This window comes from Rhinolophus hipposideros (genome assembly GCF_964194185.1).
Source record: "Rhinolophus hipposideros genome assembly, chromosome: 20".
Taxonomy (NCBI): Eukaryota; Metazoa; Chordata; class Mammalia; order Chiroptera; family Rhinolophidae; genus Rhinolophus; species Rhinolophus hipposideros.
The window spans coordinates 27,473,736-27,491,457 of NC_138066.1; the positions used below are offsets into that span (position 1 = coordinate 27,473,736).

General features: G+C 39.6%; 1 protein-coding gene across 4 annotated transcripts in view; it reads right to left on the reverse strand.

Annotated features, from left to right (window-relative positions):
- The window catches only part of ANKFN1 (ankyrin repeat and fibronectin type III domain containing 1), a 377,306-nt gene that overhangs the window by 110,408 nt on the left and 249,176 nt on the right, over positions 1-17,722 (reverse strand). For all 4 annotated transcript variants that reach the window (XM_081027455.1, XM_081027454.1, XM_081027452.1 and 1 more), the window contains 2 exons: positions 9,604-9,798; positions 7,722-7,835 (listed from right to left, as the gene is read on the reverse strand). In XM_081027455.1, the coding sequence (XP_080883581.1) occupies positions 7,722-7,835; positions 9,604-9,798 (309 nt within the window). The remainder of the gene's footprint in view (positions 1-7,721; positions 7,836-9,603; positions 9,799-17,722) is intronic.

Sequence of the window (17,722 nt, forward strand, 5' to 3'; positions counted from 1 at the left end):
TGAGATGCAAGTCAATCTACTGAAAAAAAACCACTACTACTAACAGAGTTTAGTAAAGCAGCCAACTAAAGATTTTTTAAAAAAAAAATTAGCAATAGCTCTTCTACTGTCTAACAATAGCCAATTAGAGAATAGCTTAAAAAGAAAGGTCACTCAGAATAGTCACAAAAACTATAAAATATATCCAACATGAAACTTACCAGGAAGTGTAGCAGACCCATATAAAGAAAATTATCAAACTTTCTTAAATATGAAAAATTCAACTTGGTTTGGAAGATATGTGATGGATGGGGAGTCTCCCGAAATTAATTTAGGTATATGATGGTAGCCCAATGAGATTTTAAAAATTAAACTTGACAAGCCAATTCTAAAATTTATTTAGGAGAGAACATGTGTGCAAATAACTGAGACATTTAGAAAATGATTACCATGGGGAAGGACTTGCCTTACCAGATGTTAAAATATACTATAAAGTTATTATATGGGATTATCACAGGTGTAGACAGATCAGTGAGACAAAAGTATGTGAATGCACAAATCTTTCCACTTCTAGTTAATAATCCTAGTAGAATTTTCTAGGATTGTTAACTAGAAGTGGAAAGATTTGTGCATTCACATACAGGCACACCTCGTTTTATTGCACTGTGCTTTATTATGCTTCACAGATACTTTTTTTTTTTCCCACAAATTGAAGGTTTGTGGCAACTCTGCACTAACCAAGCATATCGGCACCAAATTTCCAATAGCATTTGCTCACTTCATGTCTCTATGTCACATTTTGGTAATTCTCACAATTTTTCAAACTTTCATCATTATTATATTTGTTATGGTAATCTGAGATCAGAGATCTTTTATGTTACTACTGTAATTGTTTAGGGGCACCACGAACCGTGCCAATATAAGATGGGGAACTTAATCAATACATGTGTGTGTTAGGACTGATCCTCAGACCACCGTTTCCCCATCTCTCTTCCTCTCCTCAGGCCTCCCTATTACCTGAGACACAACAATTTTGAAATCAGGCCACTTAACAACACTACAATGGCCTCTTAGTGTCAAGTGAAAGGAAGAGTCACACATCTCTCGCTTTAAATCAAAAGCTAGGAATGATTAAGCTTAGTGAGGAAGAAGGCATGTTGAAAGCCTAGACAGGCTGAAAGCAGGGCTTCTTGCACTAGTTAGCCAAATTGTGAATACAAAGGAAAAGTTCTTGAAGGAAATTAAAAATGTTACTCAGTGAACACGAATGATAAGAAAGCAAAACAGCCTTATTGCTGATAATGGAGAAAGTTTTAGTGGTCTAGAGAGAAGACCAAAGCAGCCACAACCTAAGCCAAAGCCTAATCCAGAACAAAGCCCCAACTCTCTTCAGTTCTGTGAACGCTGAGAGAGGTGCGGAAGCTACAGAAGTTTGAAGCCAGCAGAGGTTGGTTCCTGAGGTTTAAGGAAAGAAGCCATCTCTATAACATAAAAGTGCAAGGTGAAGCAGTAAGTGCTGATAAAGAAGCTGAAACAAGTTCTCCAGAAGATCTATCTAAGATAATTTATGAAGGTGGCTACACTAAACAACAGATTTTCAATGTAGACAAAACAGCTTCAAATTGGGAAAAGATTCCATTTAGGACTTTCACAGCTAGAGAGGAGAAGTCAATGTCTGGCTTCAAAGCTTCAAAGGACAGGCTGACACTCTTGTCAGGGGCTAATGCAGCTGGTGACTTTAAGTTGAAGCCAATGCTCATTTACCATTCCAAAAATCCTAGGGCCCCAAAGACTTATGCTAAATTTACTCTGCCTATAAATATTATTCCCTATAAATGGAATAACAAAGCTTGGATGATAGCACATATGTTTACAAGCATGATTTACTGAAGATTTTAAGCCCACTGTTGAGATCTACTACTCAGAATAAAAGATTTTATTCAACATATTACTGCTCATTGACAATGCACCTGGTCACCCAAGAGCTCTGATGGAGATGGACACCGAGATTGATGTTATTTTCATGCTTGTGAACACAGCATCCATTCTGAAGCCCATGGACCAAGGAGTAACTTTGACTTTCAAGTCTTATTACTTAGGAAATACAGTTTGTAAGGCTATTGCTGCCATAGACAGTGATTATTCTGATGGATCTGAGCAAAATAAATTGAAAACCTTCTGGGAAGGATTCTCCATTCTAGATGCTGTTAAGAACATCAGTGATTCCTGGGAAGGGGTCAAAATATCAACATTAACAGGAATTTGGGAGAAGTTGATTCCAACCCTCAAGGATGACTTTGAGGGATTCACGACTTCTGTGGAGGAAGGAACTGCAGATGTGGTGGAAACAGCAAGAGAACTAGAATTACAAGTGGAGCCTGAAGATGTGACTGAATTGCTGCGGTCTCATGCTAAAACTTTAACCGACGAGGAGTTACTTCTTATGGGTGAGCAAAGAAAGTAGTTGTTTGAGGTAGGATATACTCCTGGTGAAGATGCTGAGCAGATTGTTGAAATGACAACACAAAATTTAGAATATGTCATAAACTTAGTTGATAAAGCAGTGGCAGGGTTTGAGAGGATTGACTCCAATTCTGAAAGAAGTTCTAGTGTGGCTAAAATGCTATTAAACAGCATCACGTGCTACAGAGAAATCATTCATGAAAGAAAAGTCAATCGATGTGGCAAACTTCATGTTGTCTTATTTTGAGAAAGGGCCACCCCTTACGCAACCACCGCCCTGATCAGTCAGCAGCCATCAACATCGAGGCAAGCTCCTCACCAGCAAAAAAGATTATGACTCGCTGAAGGCTCAGATGATGGTTAGCATTTTTTTTTTTTTAGCAACACAGTATTTTTAAATTAAGATATTACATTGTTTTTTAGACCTAATTCTATAGACACTTAATAGACTACAGTATAGTGTAAACATAACTTATACATGCACTGGAGACCAAAAAATTTGCATGATGTACTTTATTGTGAATTTGCTTTATTGCAGTGGTCTGGAACCGAACTTGTAATATCCCCAAGGTATGCTTATGTAAGGATACAACATTATACAGCAGGGAAAAAAAGTGAAACAACCTCTGTCCATGAATAGGAAAATGATTAAATAAATTATGGCACTCTAGAGAATAAGAATACTATACAACTATTAAAAAGAATGAAGATCAAACACATTGACATGGAAAGACGTATATGGTGTATATGGTGCATTGTGGAGTTGAAAAAAATCTAGTTGTAGGATTAGACAAATAGTGTGATAATATTTATATTAGAGTACACAAACAAAACTGTACCTCTGTGTGTAGATACACGTGTACATACATCAGGAAATGATTTGTAAGTAGAAGGACATTGAACTCAGAGATTAACTTGGTGGTGGGGATATGACATTGAGGAAGGGTAAATCTTGATTTTTTTCTCTTACGTAACCCTGTAATGTATTGTTTGAGGGTTAAATTTTTTCTCTAAATAAAGAAAATGCAAAAAAGCTAAGCTTTACAACATATCTTATTGGAGAAAGGTTTTAAGGTGGTTTACAAGATGGTTGGAGAGTGAACTGGCTGGATCCTGACAACTCAGCCACTAGGGGAAATATCGAGGACGGAGGATACAGGCTGGTGCCGCTTAGAAGAAATGATTCTTGAGTAGTGTTGCCATTCTGTCACTTTCACGGGCCCTGCTCTTTATCACCATCATACATTTAGTCACTCAACTCATTTCCACGTTTTCACTCACAAGCAAAAATGTTAATACACTGAGTTTCATGTCCTCTGGACATAACCTCTTCTGCCTCTCCTAGTAGTTGCTCTCATCGGCAAACTTTTGACTTTACGCCTGCCCAAGCAAGATAAATAACGTTATAAATCTTTCTGCTTCATGGAATTATATCACTTTAATCTGGTAATGAGGGTAGTCATCTCATGCTTATGATCAGATTAATTGTTCAATTAATTAAACATAGAAAATAATTATATTCTCTAATGCAATGCATTTTTCTTGGTAGACATATCTTTCTAACTACAAGTATAGGAGGAAAACAATCAGAGGGTATAATAATAATTTAAATTACTAAACAATGTGCACCCAAGCCCCATGAAATCAGGTTTTCCTTAACTCTTGTGAAAAGATGGCCCAAGCGATCAAGTCATAATCAAATTTTCACTATCATTATAAACGATCAGCCCTGAGGGTTTCAATGTGCAAATGGTAGACTCTTCCTCCTAGAAGCTGCAGTGCTACCGGGCATCTCCCTGGAACTCTGTGGCTTCCTCTCCTGCTGAGAAAGAGACTGGAGGTGGTGGTTGGTAGAAGCAAGCACCTGGTCTTTGCAGAAACAGATACACCACCAGCTCCCAAAGGGTCCTGGCAATTTCTACAAGGAGGAATGCTTTTTAATTGTTTAAAAAATGTCATCAAGTGAAGAGGCAGTTACATAATTTGCTAGTACAAGCCTTGGTAGAGAGGAATTAGGGCGGCAGTTTCTAACCAGTTAGAGAACAAGGTGGAAAAAGAGGTAGAGAAGGGCACCTTCTAAACCAGGGTGCTGCCCACACGCACTGGCTCCCCCACTGTAGCGTCTCATAAGTGGCAAACCCCAAAGTGGGACTGCTCCAAGGCCTGCTTTTTAAAACTACAATATAATTCATCCTGTGGCTGGAAAACAGATGCCATAATGCACCTATTATAGGATACCGTCCTGTCCACCCCAAACCCTGCAAAAAAGCAGCAAAATCACTTTTGAAAATGTTTTCTGCTTTGGGCGTGCAGAGAAATGACATATGTTCTGCAAATGACAGCGTCAAGCAGGTTACCCAAGGCAGTAAGGAGAACCCAGGACAAAGTTCTGGCAATTGTCCAGAGCATCAAAGCCTCTGAAATAACTCCGGTTTTGCTCTGTAAACTCTGAAAATTGGTGAGATGGGACCAAAAAATGCAAGGGCTCTTTGCACGCATGGGGAAAACACCTAGAAACAGACAGTAGCTCTCTTAGCCCCATTCTCCCTCTTTTGGAGGAGCTGCAGCCAGAAAAATCCAGTGAGTCTCACTCAAAACTGTTTCCTGGGTTTTAAGCTGGAATTGACACCTTTCATGTCCAAGTTGTGAAGGTGATCGGCCTGGTGCATGGCCCCCGGGCCTGAAGAAGGCTTATAAAGAGATACTCTTAAAAAGATTTCTAGATATCAACAAACTCTTAAAAAAAACCCAACAATATGTTTCTGAGTTGGGTGTAAACAAGTGAGAAACAGAGGATTCAGATTTTCTTTCAAACACCAGCTTAAGCACGAAGGGAGAAAACATCCACTTGTCAAAATAGGCTTGAGGTTTTGCTGAACCCAGAAATTCTAGAGAGCAGTGTGAGATGTTTTTGCCAAACCCTAAATACTGCAGGGTTAAGCCTTCCCTCCAACCAAATAGATAATTGCCATTTCATTCTGTGGATTTCTCAATCGTTTCTTCCTCTTTTTAACAGCAAACAAAATAATTCGCCTTGTCTCAGGGTAATTTTGCTAATATTTCCATGATTAAATAATTACTTCAACCCTGATTTAAAAATGGTCCTTCTGTCTCTGAGTACAGTAGGCTGCCAGTTGTTTTAAATAACTCTTGAGCGTGGTCAGGTTAAGGACTCAATTTATGACCTTATAAATTAACACAAGGAAACCTACTCCATAATGCAACAGACAATTCGATTTATAATGTTTAATTAATCTCCTCCAGTCACTAATAGAACCCATTTGTGACCTTTCATTTCAAACCCACCCAAATGCTAGTCTCTTGAGATGAGACTTATTAATATGTGAATGCTGATAGAATTTTCTGTCATTGTAGCCAAGTATTAAATAGCTGACAGTCTGGATAAATTAGCTCCTGCTAGCTCACTAACCAAATGTATGAAGAAAATGTCAAGTTGGACAGCACGGATGAAACCCTTCATCACAAGCCCGAGTGGGAGAGAGGTAGAAAGAGAGGAAAATGCCCATGTCTGACCCTGCCTGAAAACACTTGCTCGGAATTTCAGGAGGTCTTGGTGGAGGAGACAACCAAGAGAAAGTGTCGGAACTGTTTCCAAGGACGGCTATGGGACATTATTCTGGATGGCTACATTTATATGTTGTTCCTAGTACCCCCAGGCTGCCTTCTCTTTGAATAATACAGAAAACCCTAAATGATAACCAATTCAGTATTATAAATAGAGAGTGGACTTATCTGGAAAATCCTGAGAAAGCTACAGGGGGTGGGCAGAGTAATGTTTGCAGACGTAGGAGGTTCTCCTGGGGAAAGACTCTGGGAAGGAGAAAGGAAGCAGATACACTACTTGGCCATTTCTGTGGCCCAAAGAGGCAGCCGTGACCTGAGCACAGACATTCTGCCTTGGGGCCTGGCATCTTGGAACACACGTGGAGAGCTTTATCGGGTTGTAGAACTATTCGAGGTATTTCCCTATGTCCTCATCAATCAGGAATAGATTTCTTTCTTTTTTGTCCACCACTTTCAGGAGTCAACAGAATGGGATACTTCTGGCTCTGCTATGGGCCTTTAGGCAAGTTTCTTAACCTCACTGCCTCAGTTTTCTCATCTGTAAAGTGGGAATCGTAACAGTACTTACCTTGTACGGTTGTTGTGAAGATTAAACAGAGTTAATACATAGAAAGGCTTTAAATAGTGTCTGGCACATAATAGGCACTATGTAAGCCTTGGCTTGTTATCATCATAACATATCTAGCATATCTTTCTCCTCTGAGCTCTTTCTCCTTTCCTGCTGCTGGTATAGCAGCTGGGTCAGGATTTCATGACCTCCTTCCTGAATAGCTTCCTAATTCATATCCTTATTCTAAATCCACATATCTTCCAATACTTCATACATTGTATTGTCACTTACATCTTTTAGTCCTCTGATCTTGTCCTTATTCAATGGTCTGAGGAGTACATCAAAAAGTCTAAAATCTTTCATCTTGATTTCAAGCTTCGTCCCACCTTCACCTCCTGACCCCAGTTGCACTCCGTAATCTTACATTTCACTGGCCCCTGTCACGAACCATCCCCTCTCCTGGAACCATGTTCTTTTCTGTATCTTCAACATGTTCCCTATTCTCCTTTACTTGTCCCCCTGGCATGCTCTGGCTTTTATATCTGTGCTCACTGTTCTCTCCACTTGGAGTTTACTTTATCTTCTGGTTCAAATCCTAGCCTTCCTTGAATGCCAGAGCCAAATGCCACCTCCACCCTGGGGTCTTTCTGAGCCTATCATTTTTCCATCCCTCTTTCTTTTCAGACCTCCAATGCACTTTGCCTGTTGTTAGTTTTTTAAAAATCCTCAACACTAGTTACCTGCCATTACAACTATCAATGTGTATTCCTCCCCCATTCAGTATGTTCCACATCCCAGGCTGTAAGCTCCTTAGATCCAGGCTGATTCTTTAGTCTTGCTCCCAACCCTATGCTATGCACAGAGCAGGCCCTCTGCAAACAGGATTGAAATGGTATTAATAATAATAATTGAGGGGCTTGGAATGACAGCGTGATCTTGTGGTTCCATCTTTGCTGTGACTTACTCTCAGTCACCTCATGGCTCTGCACGTGAGTGCCTATGGAAATATCTCAGCTCCAAAAGCAAATGGGATGAAAAAACAGCCTACCAGCAGGAAAACAAACACACAAAATGCACAACTGATCCCCAAACCATGGATTGTTTTTTAAGAAGGAGCAATGAAAAACTATCTGGAGTCCAGTACCTTTATATCTGGTCACTACAGCTGCGTTGACACTGAGAGGCTCTTGAAAGCTGACCGTGAGTGAAGTGCTGCTGGTTACCATGAGACAGACGTTGGTTGGCACCTCAGGGGCTCCTGGGACAGAAGGAAAAACACAAGGATCTTAACACAGCAAATCCTTTTCAAACAATGTTTCTGCCTCTTCAAAGGATACCCTGAAACACACACTATGGAAACATTTGTTTGTAGAGCCTAATAGCTTTTGCTTTTGAACATTTTCATTAGAAGTATCAATGGCCTTTATTTGTTGCCATCTTGATCTTATTTGATCATCAGAACATCTTCTGAAGGGGTACATAATACCAGTTAAGCCTTCCCAAAGTATTCGGGAAACACAACAAGAGATTGGCTGGACCAATGAAGAGGAGGCAGAGAGTGTTAGCAGGGACCAACTCTGTAGGTGGAGACCATTACATTTCACAAAGTACTTTGATGTAAATGAATTCACTGGAGACTTTTTACAACCCTGTTGGGAAGAAAGGGCAAGTAACAACATCCCTTCTTTTAGGTGGAGAAAGATGCAGCCCCAAGAGGCCAAATTACTCATTCAAGGACACAGTGAAGACAGCTAGGATGAACGCCCATGGCTTTGGAAGCCTGATTCTGGGCTCTTCCCAGTAGGGGATGTTAACCCACCTTGCTCCCATGCTGCCTTCTATTACACCAAGTAGTATTTTTCTAAGAAAGAGTTCCTGAGCAAATGTCATGTCCACTAACCTCAGGTTTTAAAAGATTTCCGATGGTTTTAGGTATTCCTTGACACCCAGAAGGTGTTATGTAATTTAGCAAATTACTCCCCCGCCCCCCGCAAAGTGGCATCAAGTCTAAAAATGACTTCTAGTGTTAATCTGCCCTGAAATGAAGCACACTAGCAAATGGATTTAGTAAAACAATTGTTGAATGTGTTGTTTTTTAAAAAAGCAAACATGCATCAGCCTTGCTGAAGAGATTGTTAATATTAAAAGCAACCTTTTATTAATGTTTCTTAAGTTATTTGCTTCAAGAGAAAGGATCAGGCCTAGTTTTAGTACTTAGCATACAGTACTACTTCAGAAAACAAGATTTTTCACTGGTTTTGGTGTTTATCACAACTTAGGTTCCAAACTAATAAACTGTCCTTACCCTTATATTTAAAATTTTAATATGTTTCTAATTTTTTGTTGTTTAAATAAGATCACCTTTTGGAATAAATGTTTAATATTTCACAAGAGTTTAAATTTCATATATTTTTTTTATATCAGAGGCAGCACTAAGTAGTACCTTCCAGTGCTAGTGAGTATTATCTAGACACAAGGCTTTCTTAAACTAACAAAAAGAATTTGTAAAGAGAATGGAAGTGCCGACAAAAGCATAATTCATAGGTTGACTGAACTGTCCTCTGTAGCCTGCATTAACTGAAGGTCAGTTCATATAAGCCTACATAAAAAATGCAGTAGGGAGTGGAAAACAACCTAAACTTGAGATTGAAGTACAAACTGGACAAATAGGCAAACAAAATATTTTTCCACCTCTACATCCCAAAATATAGCCACTTAGGGCATCAGACCGTCCAGGTCATTAGGCATTAGGGCATCGCGGGTGGAAAGTGCTAGATGAGTGTGACGTGGTGGAGAGAGGCCAGCAGCACTGAAGCCTCATGGCTGTGGCCAGAGAACCTATCAGGAGCCAGAAAATCAAGCAAGACAAAAGATCCTTTTACAGCTTCCCAGAGCCCTTGCTCCAAACAGTCTGACAACGGCCATCCATGACCCTGTAGTTACAAAAGAATCAGTGAAAGAAGGCCCGGCTGTCTCAAACCAAGGTTCGGTTTAGTTAAATGTAGAAGTCCTCTGCTTATACTCACTGGCATGTTCGAAGCCCGTTGTCATGCGTCTGTAGAGTCGGTATCTCCACTCCCAAGCTTTCAGCTGTTTCTCTTTCTCTGTGTTGTCCAGACTGAATCCTTCATTCTCCACCTGAGCAGACAGTTCACTCACCCTCTCCTGGGCTTCCTGCACCAGCGTGTTGAGGTGCATTGCTCGGCTTTCCAGGCTGACAACTGAAGGGAAAGAAATGGGGGTGATTCCTTTGTCCTTCTGGGGAAATGCTACGTTACTGGCAAGATATCTGAGAATTTACTGTGGGTTTGAAAACAATGCCTGGTGAAAGTGGGATCTACATTGGTTATTAACATCTTGTTAGGATAAGGTCTAAGTAGTGACATTTACAACTAGATTAAATGGTAAATCTCTCAAATTCGGATATTCCCATGGCGTCTGGCCCTCTGTCACATGCACCACACATAACTGCTTCGCACGGTTAATTAGAATCCCACTACCTATCAAGAACCCATGAGGACCACTTCTAATCCAGATTGCACACATTTGTTTCCATGACCTTCAGAAGGACGAATGCTTAGGGGCAAAAGCTCTGTAGGACAAGGAAGACCCTAGCAATAGTCACCAATGAGGCAAGCTGCATTCTGCCAAAGTTACTATTTTTTTTGGTAGAACCTGATTCAAACCTTCTGCTCTTATCACTTTCTGCCCAGCTCATAGACATAAAGACCTTTTTATATGTGTGTCTTAGTGGCATAATTCTGTTAGTATTAGTCAATTTATTAGTCGCTAATAAAATATTCTACTGCTGCTACAGTAAAGCTAGTGAGTTCTGATGCCTGGACGACCTGAGCGTGCTCAGACGTTGGTCTCTGACTGCGGTCTGATTGCAGGAATGGTCTCTGGAGATGCCCTTGCCCGAGAGAACAAGTCCTACGCGCTTCTCTTGCCAAGAGAGCTTGTCCAGCTTGATGTTTCTCCTTTACTCACTTGGTCACTTCAGAGGAGCCCTTTCTGGTTGGTCATAAACAGGGGAAGACAGTGGTGGCGTGGGCATGTGGTAGGCAGTCAAATAATGAGACAGATCACAATCAAGTTCTGCAGCTCTATCCATGAGGCATTGGACACTCTGTGACCAAAACGACATTTCCCCATGGAGGGTGGGAAAGAAATCCAACCATTTCATTCTTCTAATGAAGGGGGAAAATACTATGAAGATAACTCAAGTGAAAATTGCTTAGGTGTATTTTGAAATGGAAATTAGGTGGTTATATATTCATATTCTCTGTGTTCATAGGCATGTTTGCATTAATTACAGGAAATGAATGCTAATTTATTATTGCCCCTGCTCACCATCAGTCTCAATTTATTTACAGATGAGGTCAATGAAAAATTAGTTGAGTCTTTCTTTCTCTTTCTTTCTTTCTTTCTTTCTTTCTTTCTTTCTTTCTTTCTTTCTTTCTTTCTTTCTTTCTTTCTTTCTTTCTCTCTCTCTCTCTCTCTCTCTCTCTCTCTCTCTCTCTCTCTCTCTCTCTCTCTCTCTTTCTCTCTCTCTCTCTTTCTTCTTTCTTCTGAGAGTTGCTATTTAGAACACTCAGGACTGTGTCTTGCTGCAGATTTGTCACGGTTAACGAATGTTGCTGTAGCAGTCAATCATGTACTCTAAATACTGTCACACTTTTTTTTTAAAGCCTCAGTCATGAGCCATGACAGAAAAATAAACAAATAAATATAAAGCTAAAAACCTCTTTCACTGAGCAGCTACACTATGCAGAATCCCCCGGGAAGGCTAAAGGAGGCCAGAATAAATGATAACATAAGTGCTGTGGACGTAGGGAAGAAATGATGGTGTATGAACACGGAGTTTCTGGAGAAAAAAATACACATACACACACGCGGGTGCATACTCCAGTGGAAAAATTGGCAATATTAGTAGCCTCAAGGTGCAATTTCCTGGAGCAGTGAGATTGACAAGTCAGTGCTAAATGCTGTTAATTTAACTAACTTCAGATTAATGGTAGAGTCTGCTCTGACTGAAGCCCGCAAACACAGTCTCATTATAGCCTTGCTGGGAAGGTCCTAAATATAGGCATTGACAGTTTAAAACAAATTCGTATACATTTGTGTATTTTTAGACATAGGTTAGGCGTCAGAGTTTGTGTCACAGTTTTCAGGTTGATTAATTGACCCAGTAACTGCACCCTCTACCCACTCCCCCCCTCCTTCTTCCACTCCAAATTATAGAGAAAATGGGGGGATTGTCCTTGCTAAGTCATTCAGTGAGCTTTTTATTGTAAGCCTGATGTTTGAATTGCATGCATGCGTCAACACTTGGGTGATAGACACACGATTTATAAAAATAAATTTTTCTAATACTATGAAATCCCCCCTATTAATTTTTATATCCACAACAGTTATTACTGGTGTGAATTCCAGGTGGCATTTCAGATGGACAGCTTCTCGTGAGCTATGCTGGGCTCCCCTTGAAATTTTTCCTTCTTTCTCTAGCACAACACGTTTTGTTTCTACACTTTCCCTTGCCTCCTAGGCTGCAGACTCGATGCCGTTTGACTTGTAGTGGGTGATGGGATTCTACATCTTCAAGATAAAACGCATTGTGCCTCTTCATAGAGTAACAAGGAAGATCAGTAGAATTTTACAGCCAGGTAAGTTTTCCAAGGTCATCTGGATCCCTGTACTTCTCAAACTGGGGTACCTAGAACACAGCAGAATATGGCAGTGGTGTTGGTGGGGTGCAGTGGGCATCTCTGAAGCCACAGAATGAATATATACATCTCCCTGGCGCATCACCTTTTCCAAGAAGATAATGGTGAAAACACATTCTTTAGGAATTAAAATGAACACTTCTATTACAGAGGAGAATGGAAAATTTCCCCCCAAACTGAAGATTTTTTTTTTTAAAGGGAAACTTTTCAAGAGAAATCATTCCTTTTTTTTTTTTTTTTTTTTTTTTTCCAGGCTAAGTCCCTAGGTGCCCTTGGGAATATACTCACTTGCCTCTGTTAGAGGTAATTCCATGCATGAGTTGGAGAGGCACTGATGGAGCCAGTGGTTTCCAGCCATTTCACCAAGCAAACTTTTTATTATTTTTTTTTCCTATGGATTTTTTAATAGCTTAATAAAACACTCTCTTTTGAAAGATTTTCTTTATTGACTACCAAATCAGCTGACTTATAAATTAATCATTTTCTCCCTATTATTAATGACCTATATAACTGCCAATAGAAGCATCTGTTCAGAATGAGATAATCTAACGAACCGGGTTAATATATTTTAAACAAAAGCAGGTAAAAATGATCATTATATTAGACTGTGTAGTTTTATCTTGAGTAATGGTATGATAGGTTAGGCTTTTTGACCCCTCTGGGACCCCTGTTCCTATTTTTGCCACCCCAGGATAGGAACGTTTTCAACCCCCTTATTTTAACATGAAGAAACTGAGACCCAGGAAGTTGGGATGATTATCAAGATTTTCTTAAAAACCTTAAACTCAGTAAACTTCTTCTAAACGAAATGGGAGGCAAATTAACCTATTATTTATACATGGCAGTTTTCTAATTGCTATCTATATTTGACACGAGACTGGTGAACTCATTCTTGTTGGTTGGACAGAGAAACCAGAAAGGCTATGTCTATTTTATGATAGATTTTCCTTCTCTGATTCTTGGATCCATTCCCCTTTCACTTCCACCCTCTGGATATTTCCCCCTTGAGGGCAGAAATCCTGGATCTGTTTGCAAGGTTTGGTCTTTTCCCTCTTATTGCAGTTGACCCCTTCTCCAGCCAAGCAACATTCGGTCTGTGCAGTCATAGCCAGCACAATAGAGGGTCTGTGAGTGTGTGGTGAGCAGTCGGGCTGGGGCAAGACCACTCGGCAGCTCCTGAAATAGGCTCCATGCTATTGTGGTGTTTAATTATCAACATCATTTCTACCACCCAGTGTTTCTGAGTGGATATTTGTTATGAGACCTGCCCAGCTAATTAACTAGGGGGTGGGAATATGGGGAGGGGCGGGCACTTGGTGTTCAAAGAATACAATTACGGTTACTGTTTAAATTCTGAGATAAATAAAGATCAGACGGAGTGGATTTTCTTTACCATCAGCATCTAATCTACAGATCACCAACTACTTACTTGCCTATTTCTCAATTTCGCCCTTGCCCTTCAATTGGTGAATTTGGGCCCCACTGACAATTGCTTAAAAGATTGAAAATATAATGAGGGTAAAAATGTAAACTGATTTTGTTTTTTTAATTGAGTCTTTTAGAGAACAATTCATTTGGCTTACTTGAAAAAAATAAATACATTTACCCATTACTAATGATATTCCATTTTGTAATTTAGCAATAACTTTCTATTGTTATTAGCATTTTCCTTGTTCTATTGATGAGAAAAACAAGGCACTAAGACAAGCGTTTCATCTCAGTTTGAAGGATCCTTCAAACCAGACTTAGGCACCTTTTCCTTTAGAACCCTTGGCCCTGTATGATTTCTTCCATGAGGGGAACTCACCAAGGTGGCTTCGTCCATTTCACTTTTAATTTTAACTCTAAAGAGTTTAATTTAATTGTAAAGAGTTTCCTTACCCTGAGCTGAAATCTGCTTTCCTGTTATTTCTAAAGTGGAGGTAGGGTGGTGAAAGGGCTTGGGGTCCTATAAATAAAGCACTGCCCCTTATGAATATATGACCCTAACAAGTTACGCTGCCGCCATCTTGAGCAGCAGCTGTGCCATAAGTTGTGGTAAGTTAGTGATAATCTTTGCAGAGAAGGCTTTCAATTATTGGAGGTTCGTACTGTTATTACACCCAATGATCTGTGTTATATTTTTTACAGGCACACAAAAATACTTGTTTTTATAAAGTTGCTCTATATTCTTCCATTGAAAGAAAGTCTTTGCCCCAGATGAAAAGTTTCTTCTCCAGGTACCATTCAGAAAAGTTATATACTAAATGGTGTCAATTTCAACCCTATCTGTCATTTCAAAGGAGAAAACAAGGTCACTTAGGTATAAACCTTGCATTGTAAGACAATATCCTCTGGGCAACCAAGAATAGCAGTTAATAAAATTTATCTTTGCTGATCATAAGTGACAACCTTCTAACAACCTCACAACTGACTTGTTTTCAGGTATGAATGTTGAAATAATATAGAGGTATTCCAATAATTAAATGTTTTTTAATTCAAACATTTTCATACCAGAAAATTCAAACCATAAGATTTAATTTACCTGTCTTGCTAAGCTAAGATTCAGGACTCAAAATTCACTTTGGCTTCACTTATTTTCAGGTTTTCCCAAGGACTTTGAAAGTTGTGGTTCCAAAAACGTTTTAGAGATTTGGAGATTAAAGGTTTCATTTTAATTACCGTGTAACTTTCCCCTCCTAGAACTCATTACACTCTGGACATGGGGCTCTGGAGTGTTTTTTCTCTGCTATTTTCCATCAGAATATGGATTCGCAAACTCCATATTATACAGTTTAGGTTAGAGTTGTGGTTCTTTAAGAAGTCAGAGCCTCTGACACAGAGAGGGGCTTACTGTCCAGGTCTCCCAAACTCCAAGGGGCAAATGGACATTGTGTCTAAAACAAACACACAAAACACTTGAAGAACTTATTTAGGAAATACAAAGCAGATTACCGAATGATGTCATAGGGAGCTTAACTATGAAATAAGATAACCACATCTTGAATATTTCAGTACTGATAGAAATATAATATGAGCCACATTATTTTAAATTTTCTAGTAGTGACATTAAAAAGCAAATAAACAGGTAAAAGTAATTTTAATAATATACTTGCTAACTCAATAGATCCAAAATATTATTTCAACGTGTGATCAATATAAAATTATTAATGAGAATCAGAGGGTCTCTCTCTCTCTTTCTCTCTCTCATCACTTAAGCCTTGAAAATTTTGCATTTAGAACACCTTTTGGACTGGATACATTTCAAGTACTCAATAGTCATCTGTGGCTAGTGAGTGGCTCCCGTGTTAGACAGTATAGTTTTAGAACATAAAATTCTACAAACTTTAAAAAGTGCTTGTATTGGGCAGCATTTTCACAACACAAACTATATGACAGATGGATAAAATATTGAAATTCTTTACTAGAAACTCTTGGTTTGTTTTATTTTGTTTTTGAGAGTTATACTGGCTATATTTTGTTTTGACCATTTATAATATGCCAGGGAAATGTTTTAAAACTACTATTACATTTAATTCTCGACAATCCTAGATAGGTAATGGGGTATCCAGCTTCCAAGAGGGCCCCAGTGATCTCTGTCTCCTGGTATTTACACCCTCCTAACTGTTCCAAGGTTGGTCTGCATGATCAACCAGATTCAGGAGAAATGATAAAATGTCATTTTTGAGATTACGTTATAAAAGACACTGTTGCTTCCAGCTGGGTTGGCCCTCCCTTTCTCTCTCTCTCTCCCCCTCCCACTGCAGTCATTTGCTCTGGGGGAAGCCAGTTGCCACGTCAGGGAGCAGCCCTATGGACAGGCCCATGCAGGAACACAAGTGTCTTGTCAACAGTCACTGTGAGTAAGGCTGGAACTGGCTCTTCTAGATCAAGGATCAAACGAGACTTAAGAGGATTGGATGGTTGTTGCGGGAATTCAGGGATGGGAACCTAGATGGTGAGTGTGTGCGTGTGCACACATGTGTGTTGGGTGGGCTATCAAAGGTATCTTCTAACTTTATTTATAATGTTTCATTTTTTGACAATTAGAATGTATTCTGCATTGCATGAATATTGAAAAAAAACCAAAGAATGAAAAGACAATTATCAACTCTTGAAGAGCAGGTGACTGTAACGTAGGCTGTGGCCACTTGATGTCTCAATAATTATTTGGAAACATAAAAAAAAAAAAGATCAATTTACTTGACAGTTAATAAAATCATTCCCTTCAAAATAAATAACTCATTCATACCCTTAAAAAGTAGCAGCCTCGGGATTCGTTCAATTCAGCAGCACACCTTTATGGAGTGTCTGCTATTTGCTAGGGATTTGGTGATGAATGAGATTGACTAGTTCTGCTTGTGTGGAATTTACATTCTAATGCAGGGGAAACAGAAAATAAATAAAAACATTGAGAAAATATATAGTAATAAGTGCTATGCAGAAAACTAAAGTCAAGTGATGTGATCCAAGTAAATTAACATTAAAGTGACTTTAGCCTTTGGACTTGGTGGCCAGAGAAAGCCTCTGTTGAAGATGAGACATTTAAGCTGATATATTAAGGAGCTGGCCATGTGACGATGAGACTTAAAGCATTCAAGCATCCCAGCATAGGAACCAGCAAATACGAAGGCTTTCAGTGTGGCACACTGAGGGGATGGAACAGAGGCTGGTGGGGCTGGCACACTGTGAGTGAGGGGTGAGCAGTATGAGATGAGGTTTGAGGAGCAGGTTTGGAAGTTAGGGTGACAATTAGGATTCTCATTTTAATGAAGCAGATAAAAATATCTGGGGACTCGTTTTAGAGATGTGTCTAAGGCTTGTTCTTCACATATTCTTAACGGTTGCAAATCTTTGTCCTTTGAGGGTGGATTTGATTTCAGGAAACCTCGCTAAATCAAGTCTGGTGAACATGGAGGGTGATGACGCTGGGCAATGCTGTTTTGGAACAAAAATCAGGTGTGACTCTAAGCAACGAGTCAGATTTTCTCATAAACTGGCTCTGAGGACAAATCCAAAAGTGTTTAGAGCAATGGCAGCACTGTTGGAGCAAGTGTGGGGTCTCCCATGAGGACCATGTTAAAGGATAACATTCGTTTGGATTGTAGACTTTCTGGTGTGTTTGTTTACCTAAAGCCAGCCTCATTAGTTTATAGTCACACCTCTTAGACGTGCCCTGAACCAGTCCCAGCACCAACATGAACCCCCGACTACTGCAGAAACTCGAGGTGCATCCTGACAAATCTGCCAAAACTGTAACAGTGGGGCCTGTTGGTGACAGTTACTCTGCAAATGCATTTCATGAAGTACCTGCACATAACTAATTCTGGGCGACATTTCCCCGTTCCATAGGTAGTATTCGAGAGAAAGTGAGAGAGGAGTTCGCAAAAAAAAAAAAAAAAAAAAAATGCAGACAGAGAGTAAAAGGTCTGGAGAGAAG